We start from the raw sequence: 27,775 nt of genomic DNA on the forward strand, positions 1-27,775 counted from the left end.
ACCAGGGTATTTAATGCGCTGCGATCGTGCGCAGCGAGACCCACCACCTGTAGCTCGCTTACTCCACGACTGAGGACTGCCCGCGTCAGCTCGGATAGAGATCTATCCTGAAGCAAGGGAGCGCAGAGCGAAATCGCCTGTGGGTGACCGTCAAGAAATGCCATCAATGGATGAGATACCAGTACCCCCAGAATCGACGTAGACGAAGACTTAGCGCCACTTGTGTCAATTTCTCCGATTTCAGACACAAGGAGCGCGCGTGGCGACTTTTTGATGAACAAATCCGCTGCGTGATAGTGCGACAACCGATTCAGAGACACGACTTTCTCGTCAAACTCATTAATTCCGCCGCCCATTGCTTGACGCGCGGTCATCAAGAAAGACAAGGTCGGCGTACTATGCAGCAGTTGCAGCAGAAAGTCTCGAGTAGCGGATGGGTTCGAGTTTATCGGGTCTTCCATGTTGTCCATCACAAGTAACACTTTCATGTCCGCGAGTGCTTGATCGAGCGGCATGTCCTTCTCAAGACCGCCTTCAGGGAACAACGCGCTCTTGATAGCCGACTCCATGCCTTCAAGAGACTGAACACCACGCAGCCGAATGAATGCGACGCCATCAGGGAAGGCATTACGATCAGTCAGGAAGTGAGCGAGCTTAGTCGACAAAGTACTTTTGCCGATACCAGGAGGACCACGCAATGTCACAAGCCGCCGTGTGTTGACTAGTTCTGCCAGCATGTGCAGCTCTTGCTCTCTACCCACAAACGATTCGGCTACAGGAGGCAGAGTCTTGCTAAATTTGTTGGACGGACTCACATCGACCCATTTACCCACCGAGATGTCGGAGAACACAAACTGTTGTGTGGATGCGTTGCATCTGCAACTCTTCTCCTCGAAATCCACTTCAATTGCCTGTGGAACGTCCTCTCTCGACCAAAGTGGGCAGGTATCTGAATGTAACTGAGACGACTCCAATAATACAAATTTGTCTCCTTCACCTTCTGGAATTCGCATTTCGGCTCTCACGCGGACACGAGCGATCTCAAACGCCTGCTGGATCGTTTTTCCCGTCAAAGCTGCGTGGTAGAACGAATATGAAAACATGGCGGATGATTCGTCCAATACTCTGCCTTCAGACCGAACGCACACAACGTGTGCTACACCGGCTTGGATGAACACTTCACCGATGTCTTTCGAGTCACAGGACGAAACAAATACCAGTTTTAGAGTACCATTGATCGCGGGACGGCCAGTGATGCTGCGAGATGATGAGATCGGGGGTGCAGAATGCGATGACAGACCAGTATCACTGGGTGTTGATGTGGTACCGGTATCTTCCGTCATTTCAAGCGAGACACTGCTTTCCCTGACAGTTAGGTCCTCCACGACCGAAGAGCTCGTACCGCCGTTGAGAATGCTTCTCAGTGTCGTAGAGTCGACTAAGTGTGCTAGACCAGAGCACTGGGTGTCTTCAAACATGAGATATTGGCTTTGTCCCACAATTCGACCACCGTGTCCGCTAAAGTGCAGCACAGTCACACCACGATCCAAAACCTTCCGAAGAGCGTCTACCGTTGCCACTGCTCGCATCGTGTGCACTGCACGCTGACATTCCTGGAAGATCTTATTCAAGTGACTCTGTTCCTGTGCAATGTTCAACGGAGGCACGGGTTTTAAGCGATGGTTACTGTCATTCATAACGAACGGTAGCGAGTAAAGCGTGGCAAGATCCACCCACGTGTTGTGGATCCCATAGACACTGGACGTCTCGGTGATAGTCGTACAGTCAGAGAGGGTGTCGCTCTTGTCTTCACTGGTACTGGCTGTTGCTGCACCTCCTCTGTTAGGCTGCTCCACGCCGTCGATCATGCGCCTAGCGATGCGCTCGTTCACTTCCTCGTACATTTTCTCCTCGGCCTCGGTGGTCGGCACAACTTCCTTACGTGCTTCATCTTTTGTATCCCCTAGATCACCTTCCCCGTTGCTAGTAACAATTTCAGCCGCCGAGGTGACTGGAAACTCGGCAGTTCCATTGATAGATAGCGTCTCGCGTCCTCTGGCCAGCAAATCACCCGCCTGCTGCTGGATCTGCTCCAGTCGCGCCTCCGGAGACAGTAAGGGACGCACAGAAGGCACCGCTAGACTCTCCACGAAAGCCCACAGCTCTTGCTGAAGCGTAACGGCGGCATTCATTCCAATCCACGAGCAATGGGGTGCCGAGTCCACGCCGTGAATGACAAGCGTGGGGTAATCGAGATTCAACCCACTTATCTAAGTAAAAACGACCATCATTCCTACATTTTTGGGTGATTTGGGTCTTTTCAACTCAGATGGCTACTGTTACCGGTATACATTTTCGTTGGCCATCAGCATTATGAGCGACTTACAGGACTCTGGCGACGGCTTCTGGGGCCGCACAGAAGAGCGCGAGTTCTCGTATGTGGTGACGGTGCCCAGTAGTGGCGAAAATGTTTCATTAACGGCGGTGCAAGACCGAGATATATGCGCTGGCACGCCAGAGTTCCCGTCGCACGGCCACTGCGTTTGGGACGCCGCGCTGCTGCTCGCCGACTATCTCCAGAGCAAAGCCAAGGATGAAGAGGGTGAAGGTCGCTCCGATTTCCAAGACAAGAAAGTGGTGACATTGGGTGCAGGGGTCGGACTGGTTGGCATGGCGCTGGCTGTTCTCGGAGCTCGAGTAATACTCACGGATCAGGAATACGCGCTGCCTTTGCTGAACAAGAACGTGGCCGTCAACTTCTTACGTGGAGAATCGAACAAGTTGGCGGCGGCTGCTGCTATACCTGTGGTGGAAGAATGTCAATGGGGGGAGAATGTCAAGTCTGGAGGCTCTTTAGCGGCATGGGTGAAAGACACCGACGTGGTGGTTTTCTCGGACGTGCTGTATAATGCTGCAGCATCAATTTTACTAATCCAAACGCTGCACCAACTAGTGTCACCAACGACGGATGTGATTTTCAGCTTTGAGACGCGAAATGCGGCAATTGAAGCGAATTTCTTGCAGGAACTTAGGAGAACATTCGACGTAGACGAGGTGTCTCGCGTGAGCAATGCTAGGATCTTTGCTAGCTTCGAGTACCCGGACGAGCTTTTCATCTTTCACGCGCGCCCCAAGCAAGACTGGCGGTAATGTAAATACTACTACGTAGTACTTAGAAGTACTTAATAAAATGTTTTCGTATGTGACTTCTGTGTATTTTCACAAGTTGTACGATACTGTCTCTATAACCTAGATAACGAGACTGAAGGCATTGTAACGCTCTCAGGAGCTTTTACAAATTCCTTGTCACAACCGGGAAAGATCCGAGCTTGAAGTGGTATCTCCTTAGTTTTCTTGTAGACATTTTCAAGGAAAGCACACACAGCGTCGCCATGCCCCAATGCTCGTGGAGACACCAAGAAATTGAACATGTGACTGGCGTAAGGCACCTTAACAAAGACATCCTGTACACCACCGAGCTGCTTGTCTTGGTACGATGCAACATCATGAGGAAGATTCTGGCGATAGTGGAGCAATCGGTCGAAGAATACACTCGAGTCCCTGAACGGCACGGTGTTATCGTGGGTACCGTGTGTGATCAAGAAGGGAGGAATGACGTCACAACAACGTGCTGCACCGTCGTCGTCCAAGTAGGCGATAGGCGACGCGCGATCAAAGTCCTCGTGGTTGTCCTTGAGTTTCTTCTGCATCACCAAAAACTCGATATACTGGACAAACCCGTGGGTTTTGTCGCGAGAGTAGTAGATCCCGTGCCGGTCCTTAAAGTCATGAACGCCGTAGTTGTCGACAACTGCGCGCACACTTGTGTCCACGTCTTCGAAGCCAGGTTGCAGGGACTTATCATTGGCGGTAAGACCTACCAAACTAGCCAAATGTCCTCCAGCTGACTCCCCGCCCACAGCGATGAACTCTGGATTGGCATCGAACTCAGCTCGTGCGTTTTGGCGGAGGAAGCAAACAGCCCTCTTGCAGTCTATCAAATGTTTGGGGAACGCCACTCCAGGTGATAACCGATAGTCGATCACGCACACTATCCAGCCCATAGAGGCAACTTGGTAGACGCATGCAAACGGCGCGATACGGCGATCACCAATGATCCAGCCTCCTCCATGGATATACAGGAAGATAGGGGCATTGGACGGTGTATCTTGATGCTTGTAGACGTCCATGAGCAGCTTCATGGTTTTGGTTTTGCCGACGTGCGCATATGTAACTGTGCGGATCTTTCTGACACCAGGGTAGCTCAGTGACAAGGCCATGGGCTGTGGCAAAGGTAGTAACACGCTCAGCCACCGTTTCAATGTCATGCGACCGATATTCTGGAGCTGGTCTGGCGCAATATCCGACGAGAGGAATGCGCCGCGGAAAACTTCCTTCGACGAGATATTCTGTCGGTACCATGTCATAAGCTTCGCCGCTACTACGAACTGCACCAAACCAGCAAATGCGCCGCTCCAGCGTGAGAAAATAGGAATCTTCTTCTTGAGTAGAAAAGCTGTCAGACACGCGTGTACGACTGCGATCTTGTGCGCAAGCTCTGTGGGCAACAGTGACGCCGCCATGCCGAAGAAATTCTGTTTAATTTAAAAGCATCAAACACTTAGGGATGCATGTCCAGGTACCGCAACTGCATCGAGGCTTACCTCACGCGGGATCTTGTTGTTCTTGGCGCGCTCCACAACATACAATGTAGACGCGGCGAAAGCCAGGTAAGCCCAGCGTGTAAGGCGCTCGTTGTTCAAGTATGGCGTCGGGTCGAGAGGTTTGATGACCCTCATTGTAGCAGTTGATAAGTGGTTTGCACAGCCGTACTTGGAGAGACTCGTACTTTGACTTTTATTTCGTGCAGCTAGCAGAGTCTTCTGCAACTCTGGCTGGACCTTGGAATGTGGACCTCAACAATCGGGAGGCTAAGTTGATGATGACCGGGGGATGTCCTTGCGCGCCGTGCGCAATTTTGATATTCTTAGCCAATCAGAGGTACTGTACAGTAGTACGTTGTACTTCGAAGTACAGTTTAACCAAAGCAAAGAGACCCAAAATAATTTGCTTCAAAATGTAGAATATCCTGCGCTCGTGGAGTCGGTGGACCACGCCTCCTGGTGGACCAAGATCGAAACGATCCGTTCAATCAATAAACTCTGTACATATAACTCACAGTCGTGCAGTAGTGGTGGTGACAGCTCCAGCTGCTGCATCTGCCAGCTCTGCTATGTGCGCCGGCGCCAGATCTGATGCGCAATGCAGCGGAATGTCCTTAGTTTTTGCGTACAGGCTGTCCAGAAAGGCAACCACAGCTTGGCCGTGAGCCATTGCTCGCGGCGACATGACGTAGTTGAAGGCGTGGTGTGCGCCAGGGAGCTCCAGGAATACGTCACAAACACCACCGACGGGATCTTGCAGTGTGCGCTGTCGGTATAGCTGCAGCTGCTCGAAGAAGACCTGCGAGCTGCCGAATGGTACCAGTGTATCAAGCGTGCCATGTGAAATGAGAAACGGTGGGATGACGGCAGGGAGATCGCTAGCTTTCTCTTCGCGAAGCCATCCAACGGGCGATGCGTTCTCCCAGTCTTCATCTGCGTCGCTCATTTTCTTTTGCATGACCAACAGCTCGATGAAACGCACGAAGATGTGGTCTTTGTCCTTGTAGAAGTACACACCGTGACGATCCTTGAAGTCGTGGACGCCGTAGGTGTCGATGCAGCCGCGTACACTTGTGTCGACCTCCTCGAACCCGGGTTGCAGAGACTTGTCCGCTGGAGTCAGCGCCATCAAGCTCGCCAGGTGGCCACCAGCAGATTCTCCTCCAACGACAATGAAGTCCGGGTTGGCGTCAAATTTCTCGCGTGCATTCCGACGGAGGAACGCGATCGCACGCTTCGCGTCTATCAGCTGCTGAGGGAAGGCAATCTTGGGGGATTTCTGGTAGTCGAACACGCACACCACCCACCCACCAGCAGCAATTTGGTAGATGCACGGGAATGGGGGAGTCTCTCGAGTGCTCATAACCCACGCACCGCCGTGAATATACAATACGATCGGAGCATTTGACGGCGTATCTCGGTGCTTGTATACATCCATTAGCAATGGGGTAGTTCTGTTCTTCCCGACATGGGCAAAAGTCACTGTCTGCACCTTGGAGACTCCTGGAAATGCCATCGCCAGTCCCATCGGTTGAGGAACGGGTAAGAGTACAGCTAGCCACTGGTTCCAGTTGAGCTTGCCAATAGTCTGAACACCATCCGAAGGCATGTCGGAAGCGTACATTGTGTCACGAATGAGGTGTTTGGTGAAGATATTGTCCCGGTAAACTTTTGCCAGCCGAACCATGACAACACACTGCAACAAAGCTCCAATGGAACCGACCCACTCTGACAAAACGGGCTGCTTGGATTTGTGTAGCTTGTAGATAATGGCGAAGTTGAGAGCCAGCATATTGTGCGAAAGCTCCGTGGGCAGCATTGCAGCAAAAAAGCTTATCACATTCTGCAGTAGTCATCATTGTCAGGATTCGAAATCCAAGCAGATCAAGCAGTCATCGAATGTACCTCGCGTGGGATGTCTTTGATCTTGGCGCGTCGTAGTAAGTACAGCATACCCAGCATGAGCGACAAATACCCCCATCGCGGAGGAGGGTCTCTTTGCGCCACCGCTTTGATGATCTTCATCTCGCTGCCGCCCACTGGGGCAACCACTGGTTGAACCAGCGTCACTTCCCGCAATGCTGTGCTCGTTCACCGCCCCATGAGATTTTTGGGCCAATCACGCGGGCGGGTATCCAAGCAGAGGATCCCCTCGTAAGTCGGGAAGTTGGCGACTGACAAGCCCTGCGTCGCCCTTTGGGCAACGTCAATAAAAGCGAACGCGCAAAGGAATTATTTGTTACTTCGAAGTATTCAGGAGCCACCACACCGCTCGCGGCCTCATGACTGTTGAAGCTGTCATACAGTTAAATGCGGTCGAGCTTCATTGTTACGTACTAAGTTGTCTACTCCACCTTGATGGTTCGGTAGATCTTGTTCACGAAGAAAAGTGAGCTCTGGAATCCGATAAAGCCCAGCATGACAAAGAAGCAGTACGCCATTATGCTGGTGTAGCCAAAGTAGAATGCTGCCTGGAAGAAGCCTGTCATGTCTGCGATGCTCGTATAGTACCACACACTGTACGCGAGCACGAAGAGTCCCGTCGTTCCGCCCGAGATGTACGACCGCCACCACCAGCGATGGTCCTCAGAAGAAAGTTGGATGTACGTCAACGAGATGGTCGTGAACGCAGTCACGAACACCAGCATGACAAACGACAAGAACAGGATACCAAAGAGCGTGTAGATCGAATGACCCCAGATCGCTGCGAAAATGTGGTGCAGCTCGATGTAAACGGCGCTGAATGGGAGGCACCCAGCTGCGACGATAAGGATAAACGGACTGCGGTAGCCAGGGACGGACGGGATCTCACGCGGAATCTTGTTCGTACGACACGGAGACTTGAAATCGCCAGTGGAATTCCGTCCAGCAACGCCTCCGATAATTGTCAGAGGCAACGCCACTGTGATGAACAACGCGAGCACGATCATGATAGTACCAAAAGGCAGTGCCGCTGACGAATCATTCCAAATCGCCACCGAGTTCAAAAACGAGAAGATAGCGACCAGCGGTCCAGGGATAACCAGGACACACATCAAAATGTTCCACACCCATCGCTGACCTCCAAGCTGACGGTACAATCGAGCAGAATGAAAGCCTCCGACGCCTGCAGTGAGCGCATAGAGCACGATGAATGCAGTCATCATACCGCCGCGCTTGTTCGGCTTAACGATGCCGAGTAATGAAGATGCCAGCGCCACCGAAAGCATCACGAACAGTTGCGCACCGGCACCGTTAAGTGCACAGAAAATGCTCAACTGCGTAGGGAACCGGAATACATCGGCGTGCAAGAGCTTCCAGCCAGAATCGTCCTCTAGTGCATGTTCGTCGCCAGTCTCCAGGTCTGTGTATCGTGAGAAGTCACGCTTGAGAATGCGGATCATCACAATGGACAAGAACCCCGTCAGCATCATCACCAGGATGAACGAGTTAATGACTGAAATCCAATGCAGCTCCAAGTCGTCGGGCTCAACGAGTTCTTTGTCAACGTTGCGGTTCTCGTACAACAGATCGGGGCGGTTGTGCCACTTCACAGAGTACGTGAAGATTGCTTCAGGTGCCTTGGCTATATTATCAGTCGACAATGCGTAGTGGTATTCAAGATCTGGGTCGGAAGATGCCATTGTCATGTTCACAGCCACGATCTGAGCAGCACTAAAGGTTAGCGTTGCTATCCCCCTTTTCAGCCATCGGTCCCCCCACTTACTTTGTTCTTGCCTTCCTCCGCTTCCACGTTGTTGTAGGCGATGTCGAAGTGTAGGTGTGTGTTAAGATAGTAGTGCATCTTCATACCTTCACGTATGCCCTCCTGGATGAGGTATCCCACCTGGCCTCGCAGTCTGATATCGTCTACATACATTTCGAACTCGTAGTTCTCATCCACCGCGTCTTTGAACGACTTCATGACATCTGGAGTCACTGACAGCTTACAGAGCTGCGCGTAGGTCTGGTCCACGCCAAAGTAGAGACGATAATCCGTCACGACCTTGCGACTGCCTGTAAGCAGCTCACCCAGGTCGTGATCGTCCCATTGGCGCTCCTTTGGTTTGCAATATGGCAGCTTGTAATACTGGTAAGTTTCGGTGGGGTTCGCGTATGGTCGGATCTGCAGCAGTAAAAACGGGGTTCAGCCATTGAGAAAAGATGTATGCATATTTGATAAGCCTCGGGCGATAAGCAGAACGTACCGTGTTGGCCACGACCTCGACCTCATCCCTCATCTGGTAGTCGTCATCGGCAGCCACGACGCACAGCGTCGCAGCCACGAGCAGCAGTAGCTTCATCCACATGGCCAGCTTGTCTTGATGAGCCCCAGAGTGACGTTCACTCTGCACCTATTGGTGGAAAATCTGATGTGTCGCATTCTTTTCCGATAGGGCTACACTCCACAGTCGCTTGAATCAGACAGGGAAGAACACATTACCGGTAGCGACGAGGAAGACGCTTGCATATCTGCACCCACAGGTTTTCCAAGCACCTCAGAGCCATGGCTACGACGTCTGCAGTTGCTCGACCAGCTAAAAAGCCCAAGAAAAGCGCGAAAGACGCCCCCAAGCGTGCGTGGTGGTTGACCGACACCCTGCACAGCGATCAGATGCAAGCAGTGGCTTCCAGCGAGACGGAGCTGCTGAACGCTGCTGTGTTATGTGCAGCACTGGCCGCAACCCATTCGGAGCCTTCCGATACCGACAAACAAGTCAATGATCGTGCGGCTCGTGAGCTAGAGATGCACCTGCGCAAGTCGCCGCTACCGCACAGTCTACAGCTGTCCGTGCTGAGGTTCACGCGCGACTACGTGCTCATACAGTCCGACCTGGCGATGATCTGTGCTGTGCGAGCCACGAAGCCTGCCGACATTTTGCAGACGGTGGTCGGATCCGCCGTGCCGCTCTCGCAGCCATACGTGCATAGATTTGGAGGCGCAAGGATCCACGCGCCCTTCTGGACAAGAACGCAGCGACTCGACTTGCAAGAGATTCACCATCAGGCACGACAAGCCAAGAAAATGCTTCTGCTGTGTGGCCATTCCATTGGCGGCAGTATTGCACAGCTGGCCTTCTGCGAACTGGTGTACCAACACTTACCTACGAAGACGCGGTTGTTTCTGGAAAAGCGCGACTATGACCAGCAAAAACAAGACGAGAAGAAAGAAAATAGCACTACGTCAAGTGATGGGTTGAACTTTGGATTGATGGTTCAAGGTACGACTGAGGAAGAGCGCGCGACGATTCTTCGTACGACGCCGCATATGCTGGCGATTGGTTTTGGTGCTCCGTACATTGGATCCACAGGCTTGGTATCGTTTTTAGAACCTCTACAGCTTAGCAAGCGCGTGATCACGTTTGTCAATGAATTCGATTGCATTCCCAGCATTCTCAACGTGGCACAGTCAGCCGCAATGGTAGCAAAGACTACCGAGCGCTTGCTCACGATCACGAAAGCGACGAAGACGCTGGTGAACTTGCTGCCCATTCAAATGCAACAGCGCTTCATCGATTTGGCAGCGACAGCGAACACTGCTACAGTTCCCACTGCCAGTTCGGCGTATTTGTCAATGAGTTTGAACATTCTTCAGAACACTTTCCAGAAATTCCGCGACTACAACATCGTGAAAGAAATTGATTATCAGTATTCTCCGTGCGGGACGTACATTTTCCTGTCCAAGTCCGGGGCTGATTATAAGGTTTACTCCGATCCAAGCGCGATCAGTAAGGCTCTGCACAAAGAAGATGATTCTAACTCTAGTTTGACTGGTAAAGCCATCTTACAGCACTTAATGAGTGCATACGTGGCCGCCGTCGCGCGCCGTTCGAATTCCATTCAAATCAATGCGTCCATGGACTACTATGAGCGTCTTGGCGTCCCTCGCAATGCCACAGAGCGGCAAATACGCAGTGCGTACAAGCGACTAGCCCTAAAGTGGCATCCAGATCGATGGGCGAACAACTCCGCCAATCCACAAGAACAAGCTTCTGCTGAGGAGATTTTTAAGCTGTTGGCGGAATCATACGAGATTCTATCGGAGGCTGAAGCTCGAAACGCGTATGACTCGCATCTAAACGACTCGCCTAGTTTGAAAGACGAGTTTGTGCATCATGGCACGGTGAATGGAATGACTCTGGATGAGGCAATCACCACTTTCCGCGACGTAATTGATAACCTCTCCGGAGCGGTTTCGAAGGTGACGTCGCGCTTTTCCACGCCAAGCTCGACAGTAGTTAACCCTCTACGTACGCCTTCCTCGGTGCGAAGTGGCCTTATCCCAAACAACCATGACAACATCTTCGCTCCAGATCGGATTCGTGTGTCGCGTACAATAGGAATTGGTGCAGACCAACAGGAGCAGATTCTGTATTTGGAGCCTGAAGAAATTATAGCGGGGGATGTGGCTGCCCCTGCTCAGGCAGCAGGAAGGTCTGGTGCGAATGCTGGACTGCGAACAGTTTCCGTTGTGGGTGGTGCTGTCGCTGTTGGAGCAAGCGTGGCGTTAATTGTGAATGCATGGTCGCAGTACTCGGAGATGTCGAGGAAGAGACGTCAGGCAGAAGTGGTGCGAGATATGCCCGCAGATTGCTTGTTGTTATTGCTCGAAGACCACCGCAACACACAGCACTCCGATACAACGCAGCTGCTTCGTCAACAAGCCGATGAACGAAAGAAGAGAAAGGATGCTTCATCGCTAGCTGTAACCGATTCCAGTGAGGTGGATGGGAGCACAGCGAAGCAGCTTTTCGTAAGAGGAGCTCAACAAGCACTCGTCACTATGAAGCAACAGGAAGACGCAGCTGAAGATGAGCTTATTGAAGAGTTCTTTGACTGTGCTACTGAGTATGATAATGCTGCTATGGAGGCGATGGCCGAGGAGGAATTCTTTGACTGCGTTGATCTCATGGACGAGGTATCAGTTCAGTTCAGTGACGACGCACTAGCCGAAGAAAAACGCGCTGAGGAGGAGGCAAAAGCACAAGGCAAAAGTATTATAGTCAGCGAGCAGGTAGTTTTTCCACCCGAATCGACTGTCAGCACTCCATTTGGTCTGGCGACTGTGCACGACTGGAGAGAAGGCAGGTTGTCGGCTATTGTACAATTTGCTTCTTGTAAGTTCATGGTTGGCTACATTCAGAAAACGGATATCTCGCGCGGTGCGTCACTGGTTAAGGCTGCAACAAGTGAGCTCGTAGAGTCCAAGAGAGCAAAACTAGCGGATCGCGTGGTGGCTCGCTATCGTTTGGATGCTGGCGAAGCGGGTAGTACATTGAAAAGTCTGGTTGCTGCAGGTGGAGATGGCGCATTGGACAGTGGCATCCGTGCTGCTGGCGGTGTAGCGCTGGCAAATGGAATGGCTAGGACTTCTTCAGCGTTAGGCGGTGCGGTGGCTGCTCCACTTACGATCGCGTCAATTCTCGTCGACATAGGAAAGGAATACTACGACTATCGCAAGAGATATACCGACCGAAAGTCTCTAGGTGTGCTCTCTACAACCACCGAGCAACTAATGATGCATGATTTCCGACTGAAAACCGGCGAAGTCATCGCTAGTCGTACAGCAGCGGCGGCAGGAGCAGGTATTGGCGCGTACAGTGTGGCCTCAGCGCTGGGAATGTGGAGTACAGCTGGGCTTGCGGCTGGTCCAGTGGGCATTGTGGCCGCCACCAGTGCAGCCGTTGTTGGAGGAATGTTAGGTTTCTTTGCAGGATCCAAGGCGTATTCTGCATCTACGGCGGGCTATTTTACAAGCCAACAGAACGCGAAAGAACACATCGATCGTCTAGAGCTTGGAGCGCGTATTTTGTTCGACGAGTTTGACCCGGATGCCACGGGAACTATCTCGAAGGAAGACTGCATTAAGCTCATGAAGAAGCTTTATGATGCGATGGGTTCTATCTCTGAGACGGGGTATGAAAGGACGATGGCTGTGATTCAAGACGAGAACTTTGAGGGGCCGGTGACGTGGGGCATGTTCTGGGAGTGGGTGAGCACAGAAGCAGCTCGAGCGCTTCGTGAACTAGAGCATGAAGAGTCGAAGATGTTATCCGAACCTGTGGTGGGTGAGACGTGGTGGAACAGCTACATGAAGTACTTCTCATACTTGAACTCGAAGAAAGCTACGCCTTTACTGGCAGAGCCGCAGGCTGTGATGTATCCATCTGTGTTCGCAACGCTGGGTGTAGGCGTGAAGGGCACTGGAGCATTATCGGAGGGTGCAGAGTTACAAGCTGACGAAGCTGAGGAAGAAAGCTTGATAATGAAGGCACAAGTCGAGTTTCTTGTGAACAATGGCCATTTAACAGTCGGAGATGCCTTCCAGCTCCGTGAGCAATTGGCGTCCGACGATTTGGTGTTGAAGGAGTCCGCACGGAAGACTATTGCTGCCATGCACGAGGGTCTTTCGGACGCTGGTCCGGACCAGAATCTTGTGTGTGATGGATTCGGCTTTACTGGCGGCGACACCATGGAACTGCCGGCTGATGAACCGGAAAAGGAGAATGATACCACGCGGACAAAGACCGCTACTTCTGGAGCCACGGATGAGAAAACGAAGGCGAGTCCAGATACCGATGAGCGACTAGATGTCATGTGCTCTTTGATGTCTACGCAAGGTCTGCAGCGTTTCTTACAGCGGCAAAATGTCCTCGTCCCTACCGGAGACAATGCTGCAGTACGCCACGAAGATTTGCACTGCTTAGCACTCATGGCTGCAGCCCCCGCCTCGGCATCGGCAGCACAGTCAAACTAAGCGTGTTCACTCCACGTTGAGATCGCTCTTGCTAATATAATTCAAATGAAAATATATGAATGAATGCAGTTACCGTTGTGTCAAGGTGTCAACGTTGTCATTGATGAGGTGAGATTTCAATGCACGTTTAGATAACAGTTTGCTGTATCACAAGCGTCATCGGCTTTACGCCTTGACTTTTTTCTTCATTCAGTCGCGGCTGTGGCAGTTTAGAAAATAGAAAGCTTCACTTCCATCGCCTCGTGAACACGGAACGTATTCTCAGGGTGCTCGTTGGGGTCTGAAATAACAATTTCCAACATGAATGAGCTTTACATGCATCCTTGAATAAAACAGGAAAACGACACACACCGTTGAGGAAGTCTGTGAACTCAATCTGTTCGTCGGCACCCGTCAGAGTGTCCAGGCCAGCATGCGAGCTTGGCAGACCCGGAAGACGCTGCATAACAGGAAACAACCATGAGCAGACTGATTTGTCTTTGAATCTAGAGCTCTCGCAGCTTTTATCTCACCGTAAACTGTTCAAGTACGGCCTTTTCCGAGCGCAGACGCATGGCCGCCGCCTTGCCGTAGACCTGTTCCACCGTCGCCATCTTCAGCTCCCAGTTGGACTGACGGTGCTGCAATAGCAACAAAAAATCAGTATCGTGCAATCAACAGACACCGATTTACTCAACGCACCGTCGTCTGCAGACGCTGCACCTCGTGCACCGGTCGCACGTCCTCGCTGGCGCTGTAGAAGCCAAAGCGCAAGGCGTCAGGGGGCGCACGCACAAGGGGGAGGCTGGACTGGTTCTGTTGATGAGGAGACGGGATACATACAAGACACAAGAGGTCAGATACATATAGCGATCGCTCTCGTCATCGCTGCTACGCCGCACCATGTTGATTTAATCCGAGCTGTATGAGCTTCTCCGGGAGATCCAAAATGGGGGATCCAAGTGTGCATTTACCTATCTTTTATCATTCTCTATGCTGTTTCATAGGAAAGTCGATGTAGCCATTTGTTTTGAAACTTGACCATGGCGCACGACGACGAGTTTGGGCTCAAGCGGTCTTCGGGGGTAGACTACAGCCAAGTGCGGGATCGGCAGATCGACGACCACCGCTTTGAGAGGCAACGCTCCATCCGAGCGGCCTCATCAGCGGTACGCAGGCCTATCACCAGTCTGTACCCAGTCAAATGTCATTTATCAATCACTTGTTGTCTTCCAGCCACCTGTAGAGCAACCCAACCATGCCGCAGCTCAAGTTGCAGCCCCGCAGTCCGCCACCATGGACGCATTCATGCGGATGATGACGGGAAAGGAAGAACGCACTATTGCCGACCGAATCAGTGATCCAAACCGGCCTACATGGGAGCAGTACAAGAAGGAGAACGCTGACAGATTGGATCTTAGTGGCAATGGAGAGAAGGAGATGAAGGCGTACAGGAAGAAATTGGATGCTGCTAGGGAGAAGGTGAGGGCTACTAGCCCAGTAATTGCAGTGGTGGAGACACGAAGTTCTGAGTGTGTTGGTTGATGTTGGAGCAGAAACTCGCTGGATCCGGTAGCTCCAAGAAGCGGAAGAAAAAGCACAAGAAGCGATCGCGCTCTTCGTCATCGGATGAGTCGAGTAGTGAGGACGAGCGTCGACGGTCCAAGCACAAAAGTCGCAAGAAAAAGTGAGTTTTTCTTGTGCAGGTGACGACATGGTCATCAGCCTCTGACGTTTGAGATTCCCTTGTAGGAAAAGCCACAAGCGTCGACGGAGATCTCCCGACTCGGACAATAGCGATTTAGACTCGGACGACGATCGCTCTCGACGACGCAAGCGCTCGAAGAATAGCAAGAAATCGTCGTCGCGCAGGAAAGATCGGGACGCTTCGCCCTCACCCGTGCGTCTGTCCTCCTTTCTGCAGCAATCGAGCGATGATTCGGAAGACGAGTCTTCATAGCGGACGATCAGCGACGTCAACGTCGCAGGGTCATCGCCGTCAGGTCCACACTCATGCTTTTAGCTTAAAGCACTGCTTTTTAGACTGTTCATACGTTTATACAACGAAACAACACAGCTGGTATCTTGAGTCAACCGCATCTTTGCTCAATCTGTATCATTGCCGTCGCGTTCATCTGTCGCAGTCACTTGCGAACCTGCGCGATGACCGACACCGAGAACAGGAGGAAGTTCATGGAGCTGCTGCGGCAGGGCGTGCTGCACAAGGTCCAGCAGCAGCAGCAGACCAAAGCGGTCTTGTCATCAGATTCCGCGGGTAAAGAAGAAACTCTTCAAACTGAGACGACCGATGAAGTGCGACGCGCCTCGCTGCCTGAACGCGGCATGAGCGCTGCGAGTATTGCAGCGTGGCAGACACTGGCGTGGCGAGACGCTTTCTCCATGGAGCCATATTTCCACGAGACTGTAGACGGTAGACCGCTGCGTATCAAGCAGGTGCTGCAGGGAGAGCTCAATGGTTTCGGTACCGGCCTCACTGTGTGGCCTGCTGCCTGTGTGCTCTTGAAGCACTTGGAACACCGAGCCACTTCCAACCCTAGAGCTCTGGTGGATTCCGTCAGCCCATTCGTGCTGGAGCTGGGAAGTGGAACGGGTGCGGTGGGGATTGCGGCGGCGATGCTGCTTCGAGCCGGAAGAGTCGTGCTCACGGACATGGACAACGTCCGCTTCATCATGCAGGAGAACGCAGACTTAGCACGGCAAGATGGTGCGATTAATAGCCATGTCAGGGTTGCTGTTGAAGCGTACGAGTGGGGGAAGTCTCCGTCTGAGAGCCTCATCGCGCCGCACGAGAAATCCTATCCAGACCTCATCCTAGTGTCGGATTGCATCCTCCCAAGACTGTACCCGATTGAACCGCTTGTGGAGGCATTGGCACTGCTCAGTAGACCACATACCCGAATCATTATCTCTTATGAACACCGTCATTACCAGCACTTCCAGCCCAAGCAGAGATTCTGGGAACTCATGGAGGCAAGGAAGTTCTCGTTGAGGGTGATCGACTCAGACGAGTATCATCCGCATTTCGTTGCCTCAGATATTGAAGTGTGGGAGATCACTCCACCCGCACAAGAGTAGTTATGATATCATTTAGTATAAACGTGTCATGTAAATATTCACTTCAAAGTCTTCTCGGCTCTGTTTGTGCTCGATGGAGCCGGTGGTACCGCTGAAGCGAGAGCGAGACAATGAAGATCTTCGTGGCGAGTCAACGTCTCTTCTTCTGGAACAATGTACTGCGTCTCAAGGAAGCGTTTCAGCCCATCCGTCGACATCAGAGAGCACATGACATCGAGACGTGGGTCAACCTGCGGCTTCGGACCTTTCTTCTTCTTCTGAGAGGACGGGGCAAGTGGTGGCAGCTTCGACACGTTTTTCGACTGTGACGACGTGACCTGCTCGCTATTCGAATCCACTGGATTCAAAACTGCCACTGCATTGTCGTCCGCCGTCTTGCTTCCGGTCTTGGCACGAGGAAATAACTCGAACTCGCCTAAGCTTTCAGATTCAGGCTCGGCATTTATCTGCTCGGATTGCAGAGCAGCGACGATTTCGCGAGCTGACACCTGCTCGACCGGGTCGTTCGAATCCAACTGCGAGTACAGCGAATACGCTTGTCCGGCAGTCAGATAGTTGCTGTGGACAAGTGCCTCAACTGTCGCCTTCACTTCATCAAGATTGTCCTCCTCACCGGGGAGAACGGGGGCAAATGCAGCTCGAGCATGAATTTCTCTTTCGACTTCTTCAACATCCAATCCATTGGAGCTGGTACTGTCGCGTTCGCTTTCGTCTTGGTGATGCTTATCGAGGTGTTTTTGCTTTGCCTCTCGAAGTTTGCGCATCACTTTATCACGTTTTCTTTCGCCTTCACCGTTTTGAATTGGCTTTAACTCGTGGTGCTCGAGGCTTTTTAGCGACCTCGCGGCTTCCGTGCTCACCCATATCCAAAACATTCGCCACGTCACTGGTCCTTCAAAGCTAGGGTCTTTAATCGCTTCAACGCTCGCCTCGTACGCAAAGTCCGATGTGTCTCCGGAGATCTCATACAGTTTCTGCATAATGGAAAGACACGCTTCCTTGGAGATCTCGCCAGTACCAGCCGGATCATGCTCTTCAAATAGCACACGTGCACCAAGTTCCAGGCGATCAATGTGCTCCTTTGCATGCTTCTGACTTTTAAAGTAAGAAGCAGTTGAGAGCGAATATACCTTGGCTCCACCAAAGTAACCTGCAACGCCGCCGACAACAGCAGCACTCGTCGCTGCCACAATTCCAACGGGTCCAGTGGCGACACCTGCTGCAGCCCACATCGTCATTGCAGACGCTACGCCGTACGCACCTAGACCGGCACCAGCTGCGGCCGTCGTGCGGCTTACAACCACCTCACCAGTTTTCAATCGAAAGTCCCGCCGCATTAGTCGCTCACTTGTCGTCGAAAGCACCCCGAGCTCTTTTCGCTCCGTGTGCTTCTTGCGGTAGTCGTAAAACTCTTTTCCAATATCGACAAGAATGGATGCGACAGCTAGAGGAGCTGCCACCATACCGCCAAGAGCAGTCCCCGATCTTGCCACTCCGTTGGCCAGTGCCAAACCACCCGCAGCACGAAGTCCACTATCGACAGCACCTCCTGCACCCGCAAGCGCCACATTCGTGATTTGATCTCCGGTCTTGGTCTCCTCCAGTCCATAATTTGTGATCACGCGCTCTGCTAATTCTGCTCTTCTCTCCTCGACCACAACGTGCGTCAACTCGCGGGCCGTGGACGCACCTCGACTGATTTCCTTCTTGTCAATGTATCGAAGAGTCTCGCCTTCGAATCGAAGCGCTGCTACAGCAGTGTTCTCCCGCCAATCCTCAACCTCACCAAGTCCATAGGGAGTGTCCACCTTGGACCCTCGCGGGAACCTCACACAGATCTTTCCTTTTCCGTGTGGATGACGAAGCTTCTCGTGCTTTTTGGCAAAATGGTGATCAATGTCTTGGGCAACCTCCACACAATCGAAAAACTCCTCTTCAGCCATGGCTTCGACAACCGCGTCTTCCTCAATAGCAGCGCACTCGAAGAACTCTTCAATAAGTTTTTCATCTTGATCTTGTTCTTGATCTTTCTGGGTCAGCTCAACAATGGCGCTTTGGGCTTCTTTAGCAAGATACGGACTAGTATCGCCAGAATCGCGCTTCTCATGGTAGACGGAAGTACTGGCAACCGCGAACGCCTTGATCTGTCGAGCTTTAGATTCCTGAAGAAGTTGAATGCTTGGTGTACGGCTTTGTCTCCGATGAACACGGGTGCGGTCTTCTATAAGCAATACCAAGCAATCCCCTGGCATGTCACGCACAGCTGCAGCTTGGCGTTTCTTCCGAGAAGCCTCCGAGAACTGAGACCACGCACTCACGATGATTGCCACGCTAGCAGCAACTGCCACAGCCCCTCCAACGACGGAGACTGTCTTCAAACTTGTACTGGTCGACTTTGAGCTCGAGCTGATGCTGTCACTGCTGCTACGTGTGTCGATTGCTTGTGTGGAGATTTCTGTATTCTTGTTGGCTACGACCTCCCCCGTTTTGCTCAGGACATTCGAGGTCTCTGACGTGGAAGTTGGTACTCCAGTCGATGACGCAGGAGCTGCGCTCGAAGTTGACGAGACCCCACTTGATCCAACCCGTGCAGTAGATGATACCTGTTGAGTAGCACTAGATGAAGCAGGAACAGTAGCTATACCAGTCGAGGCATTTTCAGTTGTTACTGAGAGATTGGTTGACGAGCTTGTCGAGTGCCCACTAGAAGCAGAAGTCGTAGCTGGTGGCTTACCTCCGTTGTGCTGAAGCGGGTGCCCGACTGTGGTAGAGCTTGACGAGCTGAATCGGTCAGTCACGCGGTGGAATTGGCTGGAGATGTTGTCCACGGCGTCCTTGAAGGTAGAGATCGCCTCGTCAAGCGTAATACCATCCACAGTGCCGTACTGCATAAATTCCTCTCTACGGCTTGGGGGTCTGTTCAAGTACGAATCATAAGCACGACGGCTCTCCTGATTCGAGAGTACTTCGTAGGATTCTGCCAACAGCTTGAAAATATCTTCCGCCACTTCTTTCTGCTGGTCAGTGAGAGACCCGTGCGCAACTCGATCGGGATGCCACCTAAGTGCGAGAGCTCGGTATGATCTACGGATCTCGCGGTCGCTTGCGTTCCGGGCCACGCCTAGTCGTTCGTAATGGTTCATCGTCGCATTGATCTGGATGGATCTAGATCGCCTAGCGACAGCATCGACGTAAGCACTCATCATGTGCTGCAATATTGAATTTCCCGTGAAACCAGTGGTAGCTTCGTCTCCATCCTCACCTAAGGCCTTCCGGATCTGCACCGGGTCAGCGAAGATGTTAAACTCCGCGCTCTCTTTCGACATGACAATATAGCTCCCACATGGAGCATACCTATAGTCGACTGTCTTAACGATATTGAACTCGCGTAGCTTGTCAAACGATTTCTGCAACATAGTAATGCTCATCGACAGGTACGCTGATGTAGCGCTAGGCACACCCGTTGCGTTAGCACCTTTTGCCGTGTCTGGCAAATCTCTGGCTGCATTCATGCGCCGCAGCCAGGTTGAGCCACGCTTTCGTAGCCTTTGCGATGGTCACCAGCCGCTCAGTCGTTTTGGCAAGCATTGCTGCCGAGTGTGCAATATTGAGAATTCCAGGGATACAGTCAAACTCGTTGACTATAGTCACTACTCGGTCGTTCATTCCTAGAGGTTCCAAGAAGGCGGTGAGTGCGTCATTACCAGCATACGGCGCTCCAAATCCAACGACCATTGCCACTGGAAGGTGCTGGAGTGCAGCCTCGCGGTCACTATTCCTGACTTCCTTCATCCATTCAGCCGGTTCATTCTTCTGCTTTCTGTGTTTGCGAAAGTGCTTGTCTTTTTCATCAGCTTTCGGCTGAGCCGCATCGAGCTTTGTGAGAATCTTTCGCATGCTCTCTGGTAAACGGGAGCGCACCAGTTCACAAAACGCCAGCTTAGCGATACTCCCACCAATTGAGTGTCCACAGAGCAGCAGGACTTTGCCCACTCGTTGAGCCTGTTCGTACAGGTTGGTAAGGTCCAGTCGCTGCACGCGCTTCCAGAATGGCGCGTGCACGCGAGACCCACCAAAGCGGTGCATGTACGGCTCAGACAGCGGCACGGCCGATCCCACCACGGCTTGCATGATGTCACTCGGTCTGGTGGCGCGCATGGCGCAGATGACAGCGCCTTCCGACTCCACAAGCACGTAGTCTGTCGTATATTCGAGTACCGGCAGCTGCAGCGTATGCGGTAGCGGCGACTTGCGCACATGCATCTCCAACTCACGCGCAGCACGTGCGTTAACCAGTGCATCAGTGGCGGAAGGAGATGCTTTGGTGGAGGACAACGCGGCGCAGAGCACAGCAGCGCTCAAGAGCTCGGCTTCATTGTAGGTAACTGATTGGATGGCACTCTGGCGACCGTTCCCGCTGCGCCACCACCACGCTGGGTCTGCCTGCTGCTGGCTTTGATCCTCGCTTGTCTGCGGTGCCATAGTGCTTGACGGTAAAAGCGCAAATGAAGCCATCATCGTCGAGATTAGGCTGAAAATCTGATTTTCATGGATTTTCTCTATTCACAAGCATTCTTACATCCTGTAAATTGGTATAACTTTAGACAGGATGTGGAAAAGCTGCGCTCAGATGCTCATTTAGTCGTCGATCAGTTAATTTTTTTTTACGTAAATGCTACAGTCCCAGTTTCAGGTGTAGAAATAAACCAAATATACATCCGAGTATTGTCCATGTTGTAATTTACAGCCTCGTATTTTATAAAATACCGTCAAGTATTGTATCGCTCCACGCCTGCCTTTCATTTTAGCTTTTTGAGGTTCCTAGTCTGTGCCGTTTCCGTAGCTCCTCTCGCTCGCTCCATTTTCACCCCTGCTCGTCTCGAACATCTCCTGACGTATCAGCGCCATTGCCCCCCCCCCCGTTGCAAACGCTGCCATCGCCGCCCATGCAGTCCGCACCACCCGCTTCATCTGCGTCTGCCTAAGGTGCGTGTACATGCAACTCCACTTATTTTACGGGACTAACACTGTGTTATACTTGCGTGTATCGCGTAGCGTAAGTCCTCTGGTGAGTCGTCAGGCGTTCCCTCGACGGCTTGCCGCCACGTAGTATCTGGCATGGAGTCTTCTTGCGAGGCTTCTGAAAACATAGACAATGGGAATCATCCACGTATTGTCCAGGTACTAAAGACACCCGTGGTTGTGCCTGGTCCGGTTCACTCTCCATATCCAAGTTGGGCTGCGTGGACAGCGTACCTGAAGGATTATGCCTTGCAGACGCGTCAGATCATCCGGGTCTTTGGAATACTAAGTTGCGAGTTAAGGAACAAGCGGCTGGCGAATACTGTGGCCGCCAAGAATGGTTTAGACGTGCCGTACGTGCCTGAGGACTGAATCATGTACATGCGTACATACATCTGCACTCATGGCTGGCCTGCAAAGATCCGAACAGCCGGTAATCGCCCCAAGCACTTCGTCCGCTCGACAGGATGCAAGTTTCGTTTCGTGGTCCAAATGGTGGAGGAGCGGGGTGTGTGGGTGCTTCGAGTACAGAATGGCCGCTACCAGCACAACCACGCAGTAGCCACTGCGCATTTCTTGACGTACGCAGAGGATCGAAAGGTTGTTTGTGCGGACACAAAGGACGCTGTCAATACTATGGTTAATCATGGATGCAAACGCGCCCGCATCTACGAGTATCTTCTCGCGAGAGGAGAGCACTTGGTTAAGTAAGACGTGCGACAACTTGGGCCAGCGTTTTAAGAGTGAGGCTCGTGGTGGGATTGACGATGACGATGCTGTAGCGCAGTCCCTCGCTGAGTTTGCCGCACAAGATTATAACGTTGTTACGGTGAATGAGACTGACGCGGGTCACTCCGGAGTAATGAGCATGACGTCTCGGCACCAGTGGGAGATGATCACGCGCTTTCCAGAGCTTTTGCTGGTAGATTGCACCCACAAAACCAATCGGTACGTGTATTGTTCATGTATTCTACATGTTTTTTTATTATTTGGTCCAAGTATTGGACCTAATGAATCTTCACGTGTGCTCCTTGATTAGCGAGTAGTGTTCTTAAGATACAAATACCAGCTGTGTACTTTGATGGCAGTCGATGACAAGGATCGAGGGCAGCCTGTACAGCAATCACTACTAGAACGTAATGCTAACTGGTATATGTCGCGTGCCTTGTACTCCGACTGGATCCTGCTATTGCTGACAATGTCCAGGTTATTATGGCTGACAAGGACCTGAATGAGATCCGAGTTCTTCGCACCTACTTTCCTAACGCCCGAGCTCTCATATGCTTCTTTCACGTTATAATATATGTTCGCACGTCTTCGCGGAAGCCCGAATATGGCAAGATATCGTCCGACGACCATGATGCAAAAGACACATTAGTGCATAATATGGTGTATGCAGTAAGTGAGGAAGTCTACCAGAACAATTGAATATCGATGAAGACCCTCTGTACCAGAACTGGGTTCACCTCGTTTTACGAATACATGGACGAGAACTGGAACAATTGCACGGACATGTGGGTTATGTATAAGCGCGCTCGGTTGACGCACTTACGCGTGCATACCAACAATCATTTGGAAACCTGGTTTGGTCACCTCAAGAATGCTGTACATCACAATATGACCATGACCGATACGGTGAAGGCGCTGAAGGCAGCTGATGACAGGACTCGCAGTGAGTACGTGTTTGACAAGACCCGTATCGGTGTTCTTGTAAATCGAAATTACGATGAAGAGATGAGCCAAGTTCTAAAATTTACGTCCCACTTCGTCGCGGAACACGTGGAAAAGGAGTATGTTAATGCTATCTCGAAGGTGGATATTTTCAAGTTCGACACGAAATCGAAACCGGGTTTTGTGGCGGCCACCGGGAAACACAAGGTACATTTCGTGCAACTAGATACGTGGAACTGCACCTGTTCGCTTGCATGTGTTATGAGACTGCCGTGCCAGCACGCCATCTCGTACCGAAAGTGGTGTAAAGTAGGTGGATCCATCATTCCGCTTAATAGGATCGATGAAAGGTGAGTTGTTTTTCTCGATTCATCTGTGATTAATCTATGATTCATCTATGATTCAACCATGATGTATCTATGAATTAATTATGATTTATCCATGTATCATTCATGATTCGACCAAGTTACACTAAAAAAAACTGTGTTATGATATATGAGCAGGTGCTTGCACCCCGTCGATCAGTCCGTGATCCCACGACCTTTTGTGGTCAATGAGCTCAAGCCTGAACAATGGAAACAAAAAGCCCTCGATGCTGCCACCAAATACAAGGAGGCACTCAGTGCGACGCAAGCCATATGTAGCGAGCTCGCTGATATCGAAAGTGACGACGAGTATCACGAGCTGTTGCAGTTTGTCCTCGACCAGTGGAGGAATATCCGACAGCGAAGACCGAATCTGCGAACGAAGGAGTACACGAGAAAGATGCAGACGCTGTCGCGTCTCCACCAATCCTGAGGCTACACGACTGCGTGACCAACGCGTGTGCCCATGTGGCGAATCAGAAAGCGAGTATTGATGAAAATGGTGAGGAGGACAGAAATCCTCCTGCTTTTCGAATTAATTGAAATCCAAAGGCTGCTAAGCGTGAACGACCTCGATCCAACAGGAAGGATAGAAATGCCGAAGACAAGAAGAAGCGGGCCATATTTAACGAATCGGAAGACCATCGTCGCCGCATGGGCGAGGTCTCTCTGGTCCAGCTGGCGTGCAATCTACACGAAGAAAAGCCGTGTATGCAGGAGTTCCTGAGTCGTGTGCAGCCAATTCCAATCAAGTACGAGCGGGCGGTCAACATAAAGCCCAAATACGTTCGTCTCAGCGTACCGATACTCAATGAAGCCGCGTTTTACCTCCTCCCGATGCAATTGCTGCAGAAGTGCGTCTCCGCGTTGCCTGTGAAGAATACGCGATTTCAATCTTCTCTCAGAGCCAGTTCACAAGACAGCCAGTCAACACAAGACAAGGAAGTTGGAGAAAACAAACCTGGACAAATCATGGATAATCCTGGAAAAATCCCAGATATTGAATGTGTGGAAATCACTGGAATTGGTATATTCTCACGAGTACAAGCGTACACGAGTACGCTTTGTCTCACGAGTACGCTTGTACTCGTGAGAACATACCAATTTCAGTGATTTCCGAGACACCGGTGGCTCGGCGTCGTGGGACCAAAGCACCTCGCGTCATCAAGATCCCTTCCCAGAACTTCCCGTTGTCCCACGAGGACTGTCGACAAACGAAGTGAATTCTTCTTTTTAGTATAAAAGAAGTAGTGCAGTGTATGTATGGTCGAGAAGGTGTTACATCTCTCTTCCAGTTAGCCCTCAGTCTTATATTTCCCTCCTTCTACTCAAGCGGAAGCCAAGCCAATAAACCAACTTCTATTACAACTTACAAGTGTTCCTATCTACCGTTCCTGCAGCCACTAAACAAGACCGTACTGTGAAGCGATGCTTTACCTGACTACCATGAAGAATCAGTGCGAGCAAGGGCTCGCATTCTGCAAGTGGCTGATGGAGGATGTCGTCAGTGTTGTACGAAGTGCTCTACATCCAACGCTACAGGAGATGACAGATCAAGTTGCGCGCTCAAATTCCCAAGACAGCATCCAAATTGAAGGTCATGAATATCACTACGCCATGCTATTCCGTATGAAGCCCCCATCCTGGGCAAATGACGCCCTGATTCTCGCATTCTGCGCCAGACTTTGTGCAACTAATTCAACGGCTTATGTAGTTGGAATCGAGAATGCTGTGACGGGAAGGAAAATGAAGACATTTACAGAAACGATCAAGGCAAAGGCGCAAATGCTGAAGAGTTGTGCCGAGACTCTGTTCATCCCAGTCAACTTCGGGAACACACACTGGTGTGGTATCATTGTGAACGTCAAGGGAAACCAAGTAATGTACTACGATCCCATGAACCAAAAGTCTTACAAGGGCGTACTGGACCGAATGTCGTGGGATTTGGCCGAAACGCTGAGCGATGCCTACCAGGTACTGGCTATCAACTCGCCAATCCAAACAGACGGTCATAACTGTGGCTTCTACGTCATACTCAGGTTCTGGCGTTACGTCGACACAAGTCTCTTGTTAGACTTGACCCAGACTGGTCTCACACTACTGCGGTTCCGCATCCTACAATTCCTGCTAAAGGGTAGCATTTCAATCTGACTCACTCAATCGAATTCGTTTTTACTCTATCGATCTGGTGTATGTCATATCTTCTTGTGTGCACTATGTCTACCCGTACCTGTGTGCACTATGTCTACCCGTACTTGTGTGCACTATGTCTACCCGTACTATGTTTACCCGTACAATACATGGAACGGTACATGGATGGAACATGGATTAGTCGTTATTTCTCACTATCGAGGCAAAGACATTCGCTTCAGGATCGATCCGAATCACTTGATCTCAATATGAATTTTAAATTACAAGATCGGTAATTTATGGACAATACTTGGTTGAATACTTGGATTATTTCTATAGCTGATACTGGGACTGTAGCATCGTCCTTTTTTAATTTAAGAAAGTGAGGTTTAATAACAACAAATTAAAAACTCGGTAGGCACCTCACTAGTCGTCCAACGGTCCCATCCCTGTATGACTAAACAACTGAGTTCACACAGTCACCAATACAGAGCACTAAGCTTATTAATACTCGCCTACCGGGGTAAGCAGCCACCTGTCGTTTTAGTAGACATGAGGCGTCCGAAGGCCTCCCCAGGAAACACCACAATAAAGTAAGTGGAGCCCATCCAAATTTGAAGTAGAACTCACAATACTTCTCCGAAATGAATGACAGGTGAGCCCTTCGGTAGTCATAGCGTCGGGAACCAGCATTATATGGGGTATTCTTGTTGTGGGGTGGATCAGCCAGGTGTACTTCGAAATGGTACATGACTAAGCCAACCAAGCACTCCATTTCAATATTTGCTTTTGCGGTCCTCCCGGGGTATCTCTCATTCTTCAAATTTCCAAACTAGAGCCCCCTTCGCGCGGCTCTACCACCTCGGCCTCACCAGTCCGCCCACTTCCCACCCAGCTCTCACTTACAACCGACCCAACGTCGAGCATCCCACAGAGCTTGTCGCCGTACAAACTAGCCCACGGGGTGGCACACACACACAGGCTCTGACACCCCATCTTGGCGCTCCGGGAGATCTTGCAGCCAGGACCGATACTCGAGTCCGTTGGTCGGAGTCGAACCGCCGAGGCAGTTCCGAGTCGGTGTTTGCCACGCCCGTTGTAGGTAACATGGAGGCTCGGTTGAGTGCGTAAGAGGTCTGGAGCAGACGCAATAACACGCCAGAAGCGCGAGAAGCCGCGAAGGACCGTTGTTAGCGCCGCGATAAGCAAGAGAAAGGAGCAAAATGGTCATACAGGGGCTCGAACCCTGGACCGCAGCGTTATTAGCACTGTGCTCTACCGACTGAGCTATACGACCGCCAATCGCACACAACACACACAGAAAACAAAATACCGCCCTCATCACAAAACGACTGGATACACACGCACGCACGCTGCACCACGCGCTTCTGCGCGCCTTCGCGCTGCTCTACCACCTCGGCCTCACCAGTCCGCCCACTTCCCACCCAACTCTCACTTACAACCGACCCAACGTCGAACATCCCACAGAGCTTGTCGCCGTACAAATTAGCCCACGGGGTGGCACACACACACAGGCTTGGACACCTCATCTTGGCGCTCCGGGAGATCTTGCAGCCAGGACCGATACTCGAGTCCGTTGGTCGGAGTCGAGCCGCCGAGGCAGTTCCGAGTCGGTGTTTGCCACGCCCGTTGTAGGTGACATGAAGGTTCGGTTGAGTGCGTAAGAGGTCTGGAGCAGACGCAGTAGCACGCCAGAAGCGCGAGAAGCCGCGAAGGACCGTTGTTAGCGCCGCGATAAAGCAAGAGAAAGGAGCAAAATGGTCATACAGGGGCTCGAACCCTGGACCGAAGCGTTATTAGCACTGTGCTCTACCGACTGAGCTATACGACCGCCAATCGCACACAACACACAAGAAAACAAAATACCGCCCTCATCACAAAACGACTGGATACACACGCACGCACGCTGCACCACGCGCTTCTGCGCGCCTTCGCGCTGCTCTACCACCTCGGCCTCGCCAGTCCGCCCCCTTCCCATCCAACTCTTACCTACAATCAACCCAACGTCGAACATCCCACAGAGCTTGTCGCCGTACAAACTAGCCCACGGGGTGGCACACACACACACAGGCTCGGACACCTCATCTTGG

General features: G+C 51.5%; 7 protein-coding genes across 7 annotated transcripts; 3 read left to right on the plus strand and 4 right to left on the minus strand.

Annotated features, from left to right (window-relative positions):
• Positions 1–2,373: 2,373 nt before the first annotated feature.
• Positions 2,374–3,150, plus strand: PITG_03839 (uncharacterized protein; the record flags this gene model as incomplete). The annotated part of the gene is made up of 3 exons (XM_002906835.1): positions 2,374–2,751; positions 2,842–3,054; positions 3,097–3,150. 3 exons carry the CDS (start codon positions 2,374–2,376, stop codon positions 3,148–3,150), a joined length of 645 nt encoding a protein of 214 aa, XP_002906881.1.
• Positions 3,151–3,618: 468 nt separating this feature from the next.
• On the minus strand, positions 3,619–6,689 carry PITG_03840 (endomembrane protein 70-like protein, putative; the record flags this gene model as incomplete). Its single annotated transcript, XM_002906836.1, has 5 exons — positions 3,619–3,631; positions 3,739–4,595; positions 4,665–4,794; positions 5,180–6,507; positions 6,570–6,689. The coding sequence occupies 5 exons, from the start codon at positions 6,687–6,689 to the stop codon at positions 3,619–3,621; spliced, it is 2,448 nt and encodes an 815-aa protein (XP_002906882.1).
• A 320-nt stretch (positions 6,690–7,009) lies between these two features.
• PITG_03841 (endomembrane protein 70-like protein, putative) lies at positions 7,010–8,991 on the minus strand (the record flags this gene model as incomplete). Its single annotated transcript, XM_002906837.1, has 3 exons — positions 7,010–8,308; positions 8,371–8,769; positions 8,852–8,991. The coding sequence occupies 3 exons, from the start codon at positions 8,951–8,953 to the stop codon at positions 7,010–7,012; spliced, it is 1,800 nt and encodes a 599-aa protein (XP_002906883.1).
• Positions 8,992–9,258: 267 nt separating this feature from the next.
• Positions 9,259–13,401, plus strand: PITG_03842 (uncharacterized protein; the record flags this gene model as incomplete). The annotated part of the gene is made up of 1 exon (XM_002906838.1): positions 9,259–13,401. The coding sequence occupies one exon, from the start codon at positions 9,259–9,261 to the stop codon at positions 13,399–13,401; it is 4,143 nt and encodes a 1,380-aa protein (XP_002906884.1).
• Positions 13,116–14,368, minus strand: PITG_03843 (uncharacterized protein; the record flags this gene model as incomplete). The annotated part of the gene is made up of 5 exons (XM_002906839.1): positions 13,116–13,681; positions 13,753–13,840; positions 13,914–14,021; positions 14,083–14,185; positions 14,355–14,368. 5 exons carry the CDS (start codon positions 14,366–14,368, stop codon positions 13,611–13,613), a joined length of 384 nt encoding a protein of 127 aa, XP_002906885.1.
• A 55-nt stretch (positions 14,369–14,423) lies between these two features.
• Positions 14,424–16,169, plus strand: PITG_03844 (uncharacterized protein; the record flags this gene model as incomplete). Its single annotated transcript, XM_002906840.1, has 6 exons — positions 14,424–14,549; positions 14,617–14,862; positions 14,937–15,067; positions 15,133–15,280; positions 15,424–16,105; positions 16,150–16,169. 5 exons carry the CDS (start codon positions 14,677–14,679, stop codon positions 16,167–16,169), a joined length of 1,167 nt encoding a protein of 388 aa, XP_002906886.1.
• Positions 16,170–16,467: 298 nt separating this feature from the next.
• Positions 16,468–21,596, minus strand: PITG_03845 (uncharacterized protein; the record flags this gene model as incomplete). The annotated part of the gene is made up of 4 exons (XM_002906841.1): positions 16,468–19,641; positions 19,952–20,337; positions 20,398–21,035; positions 21,515–21,596. 4 exons carry the CDS (start codon positions 21,594–21,596, stop codon positions 16,515–16,517), a joined length of 4,233 nt encoding a protein of 1,410 aa, XP_002906887.1.
• Between the last annotated feature and the right edge of the window lie 6,179 nt (positions 21,597–27,775).

This window comes from Phytophthora infestans, genomic scaffold, assembly GCF_000142945.1.
Source record: "Phytophthora infestans T30-4 supercont1.4 genomic scaffold, whole genome shotgun sequence".
NCBI lineage: Eukaryota > Oomycota > Peronosporomycetes > Peronosporales > Peronosporaceae > Phytophthora > Phytophthora infestans.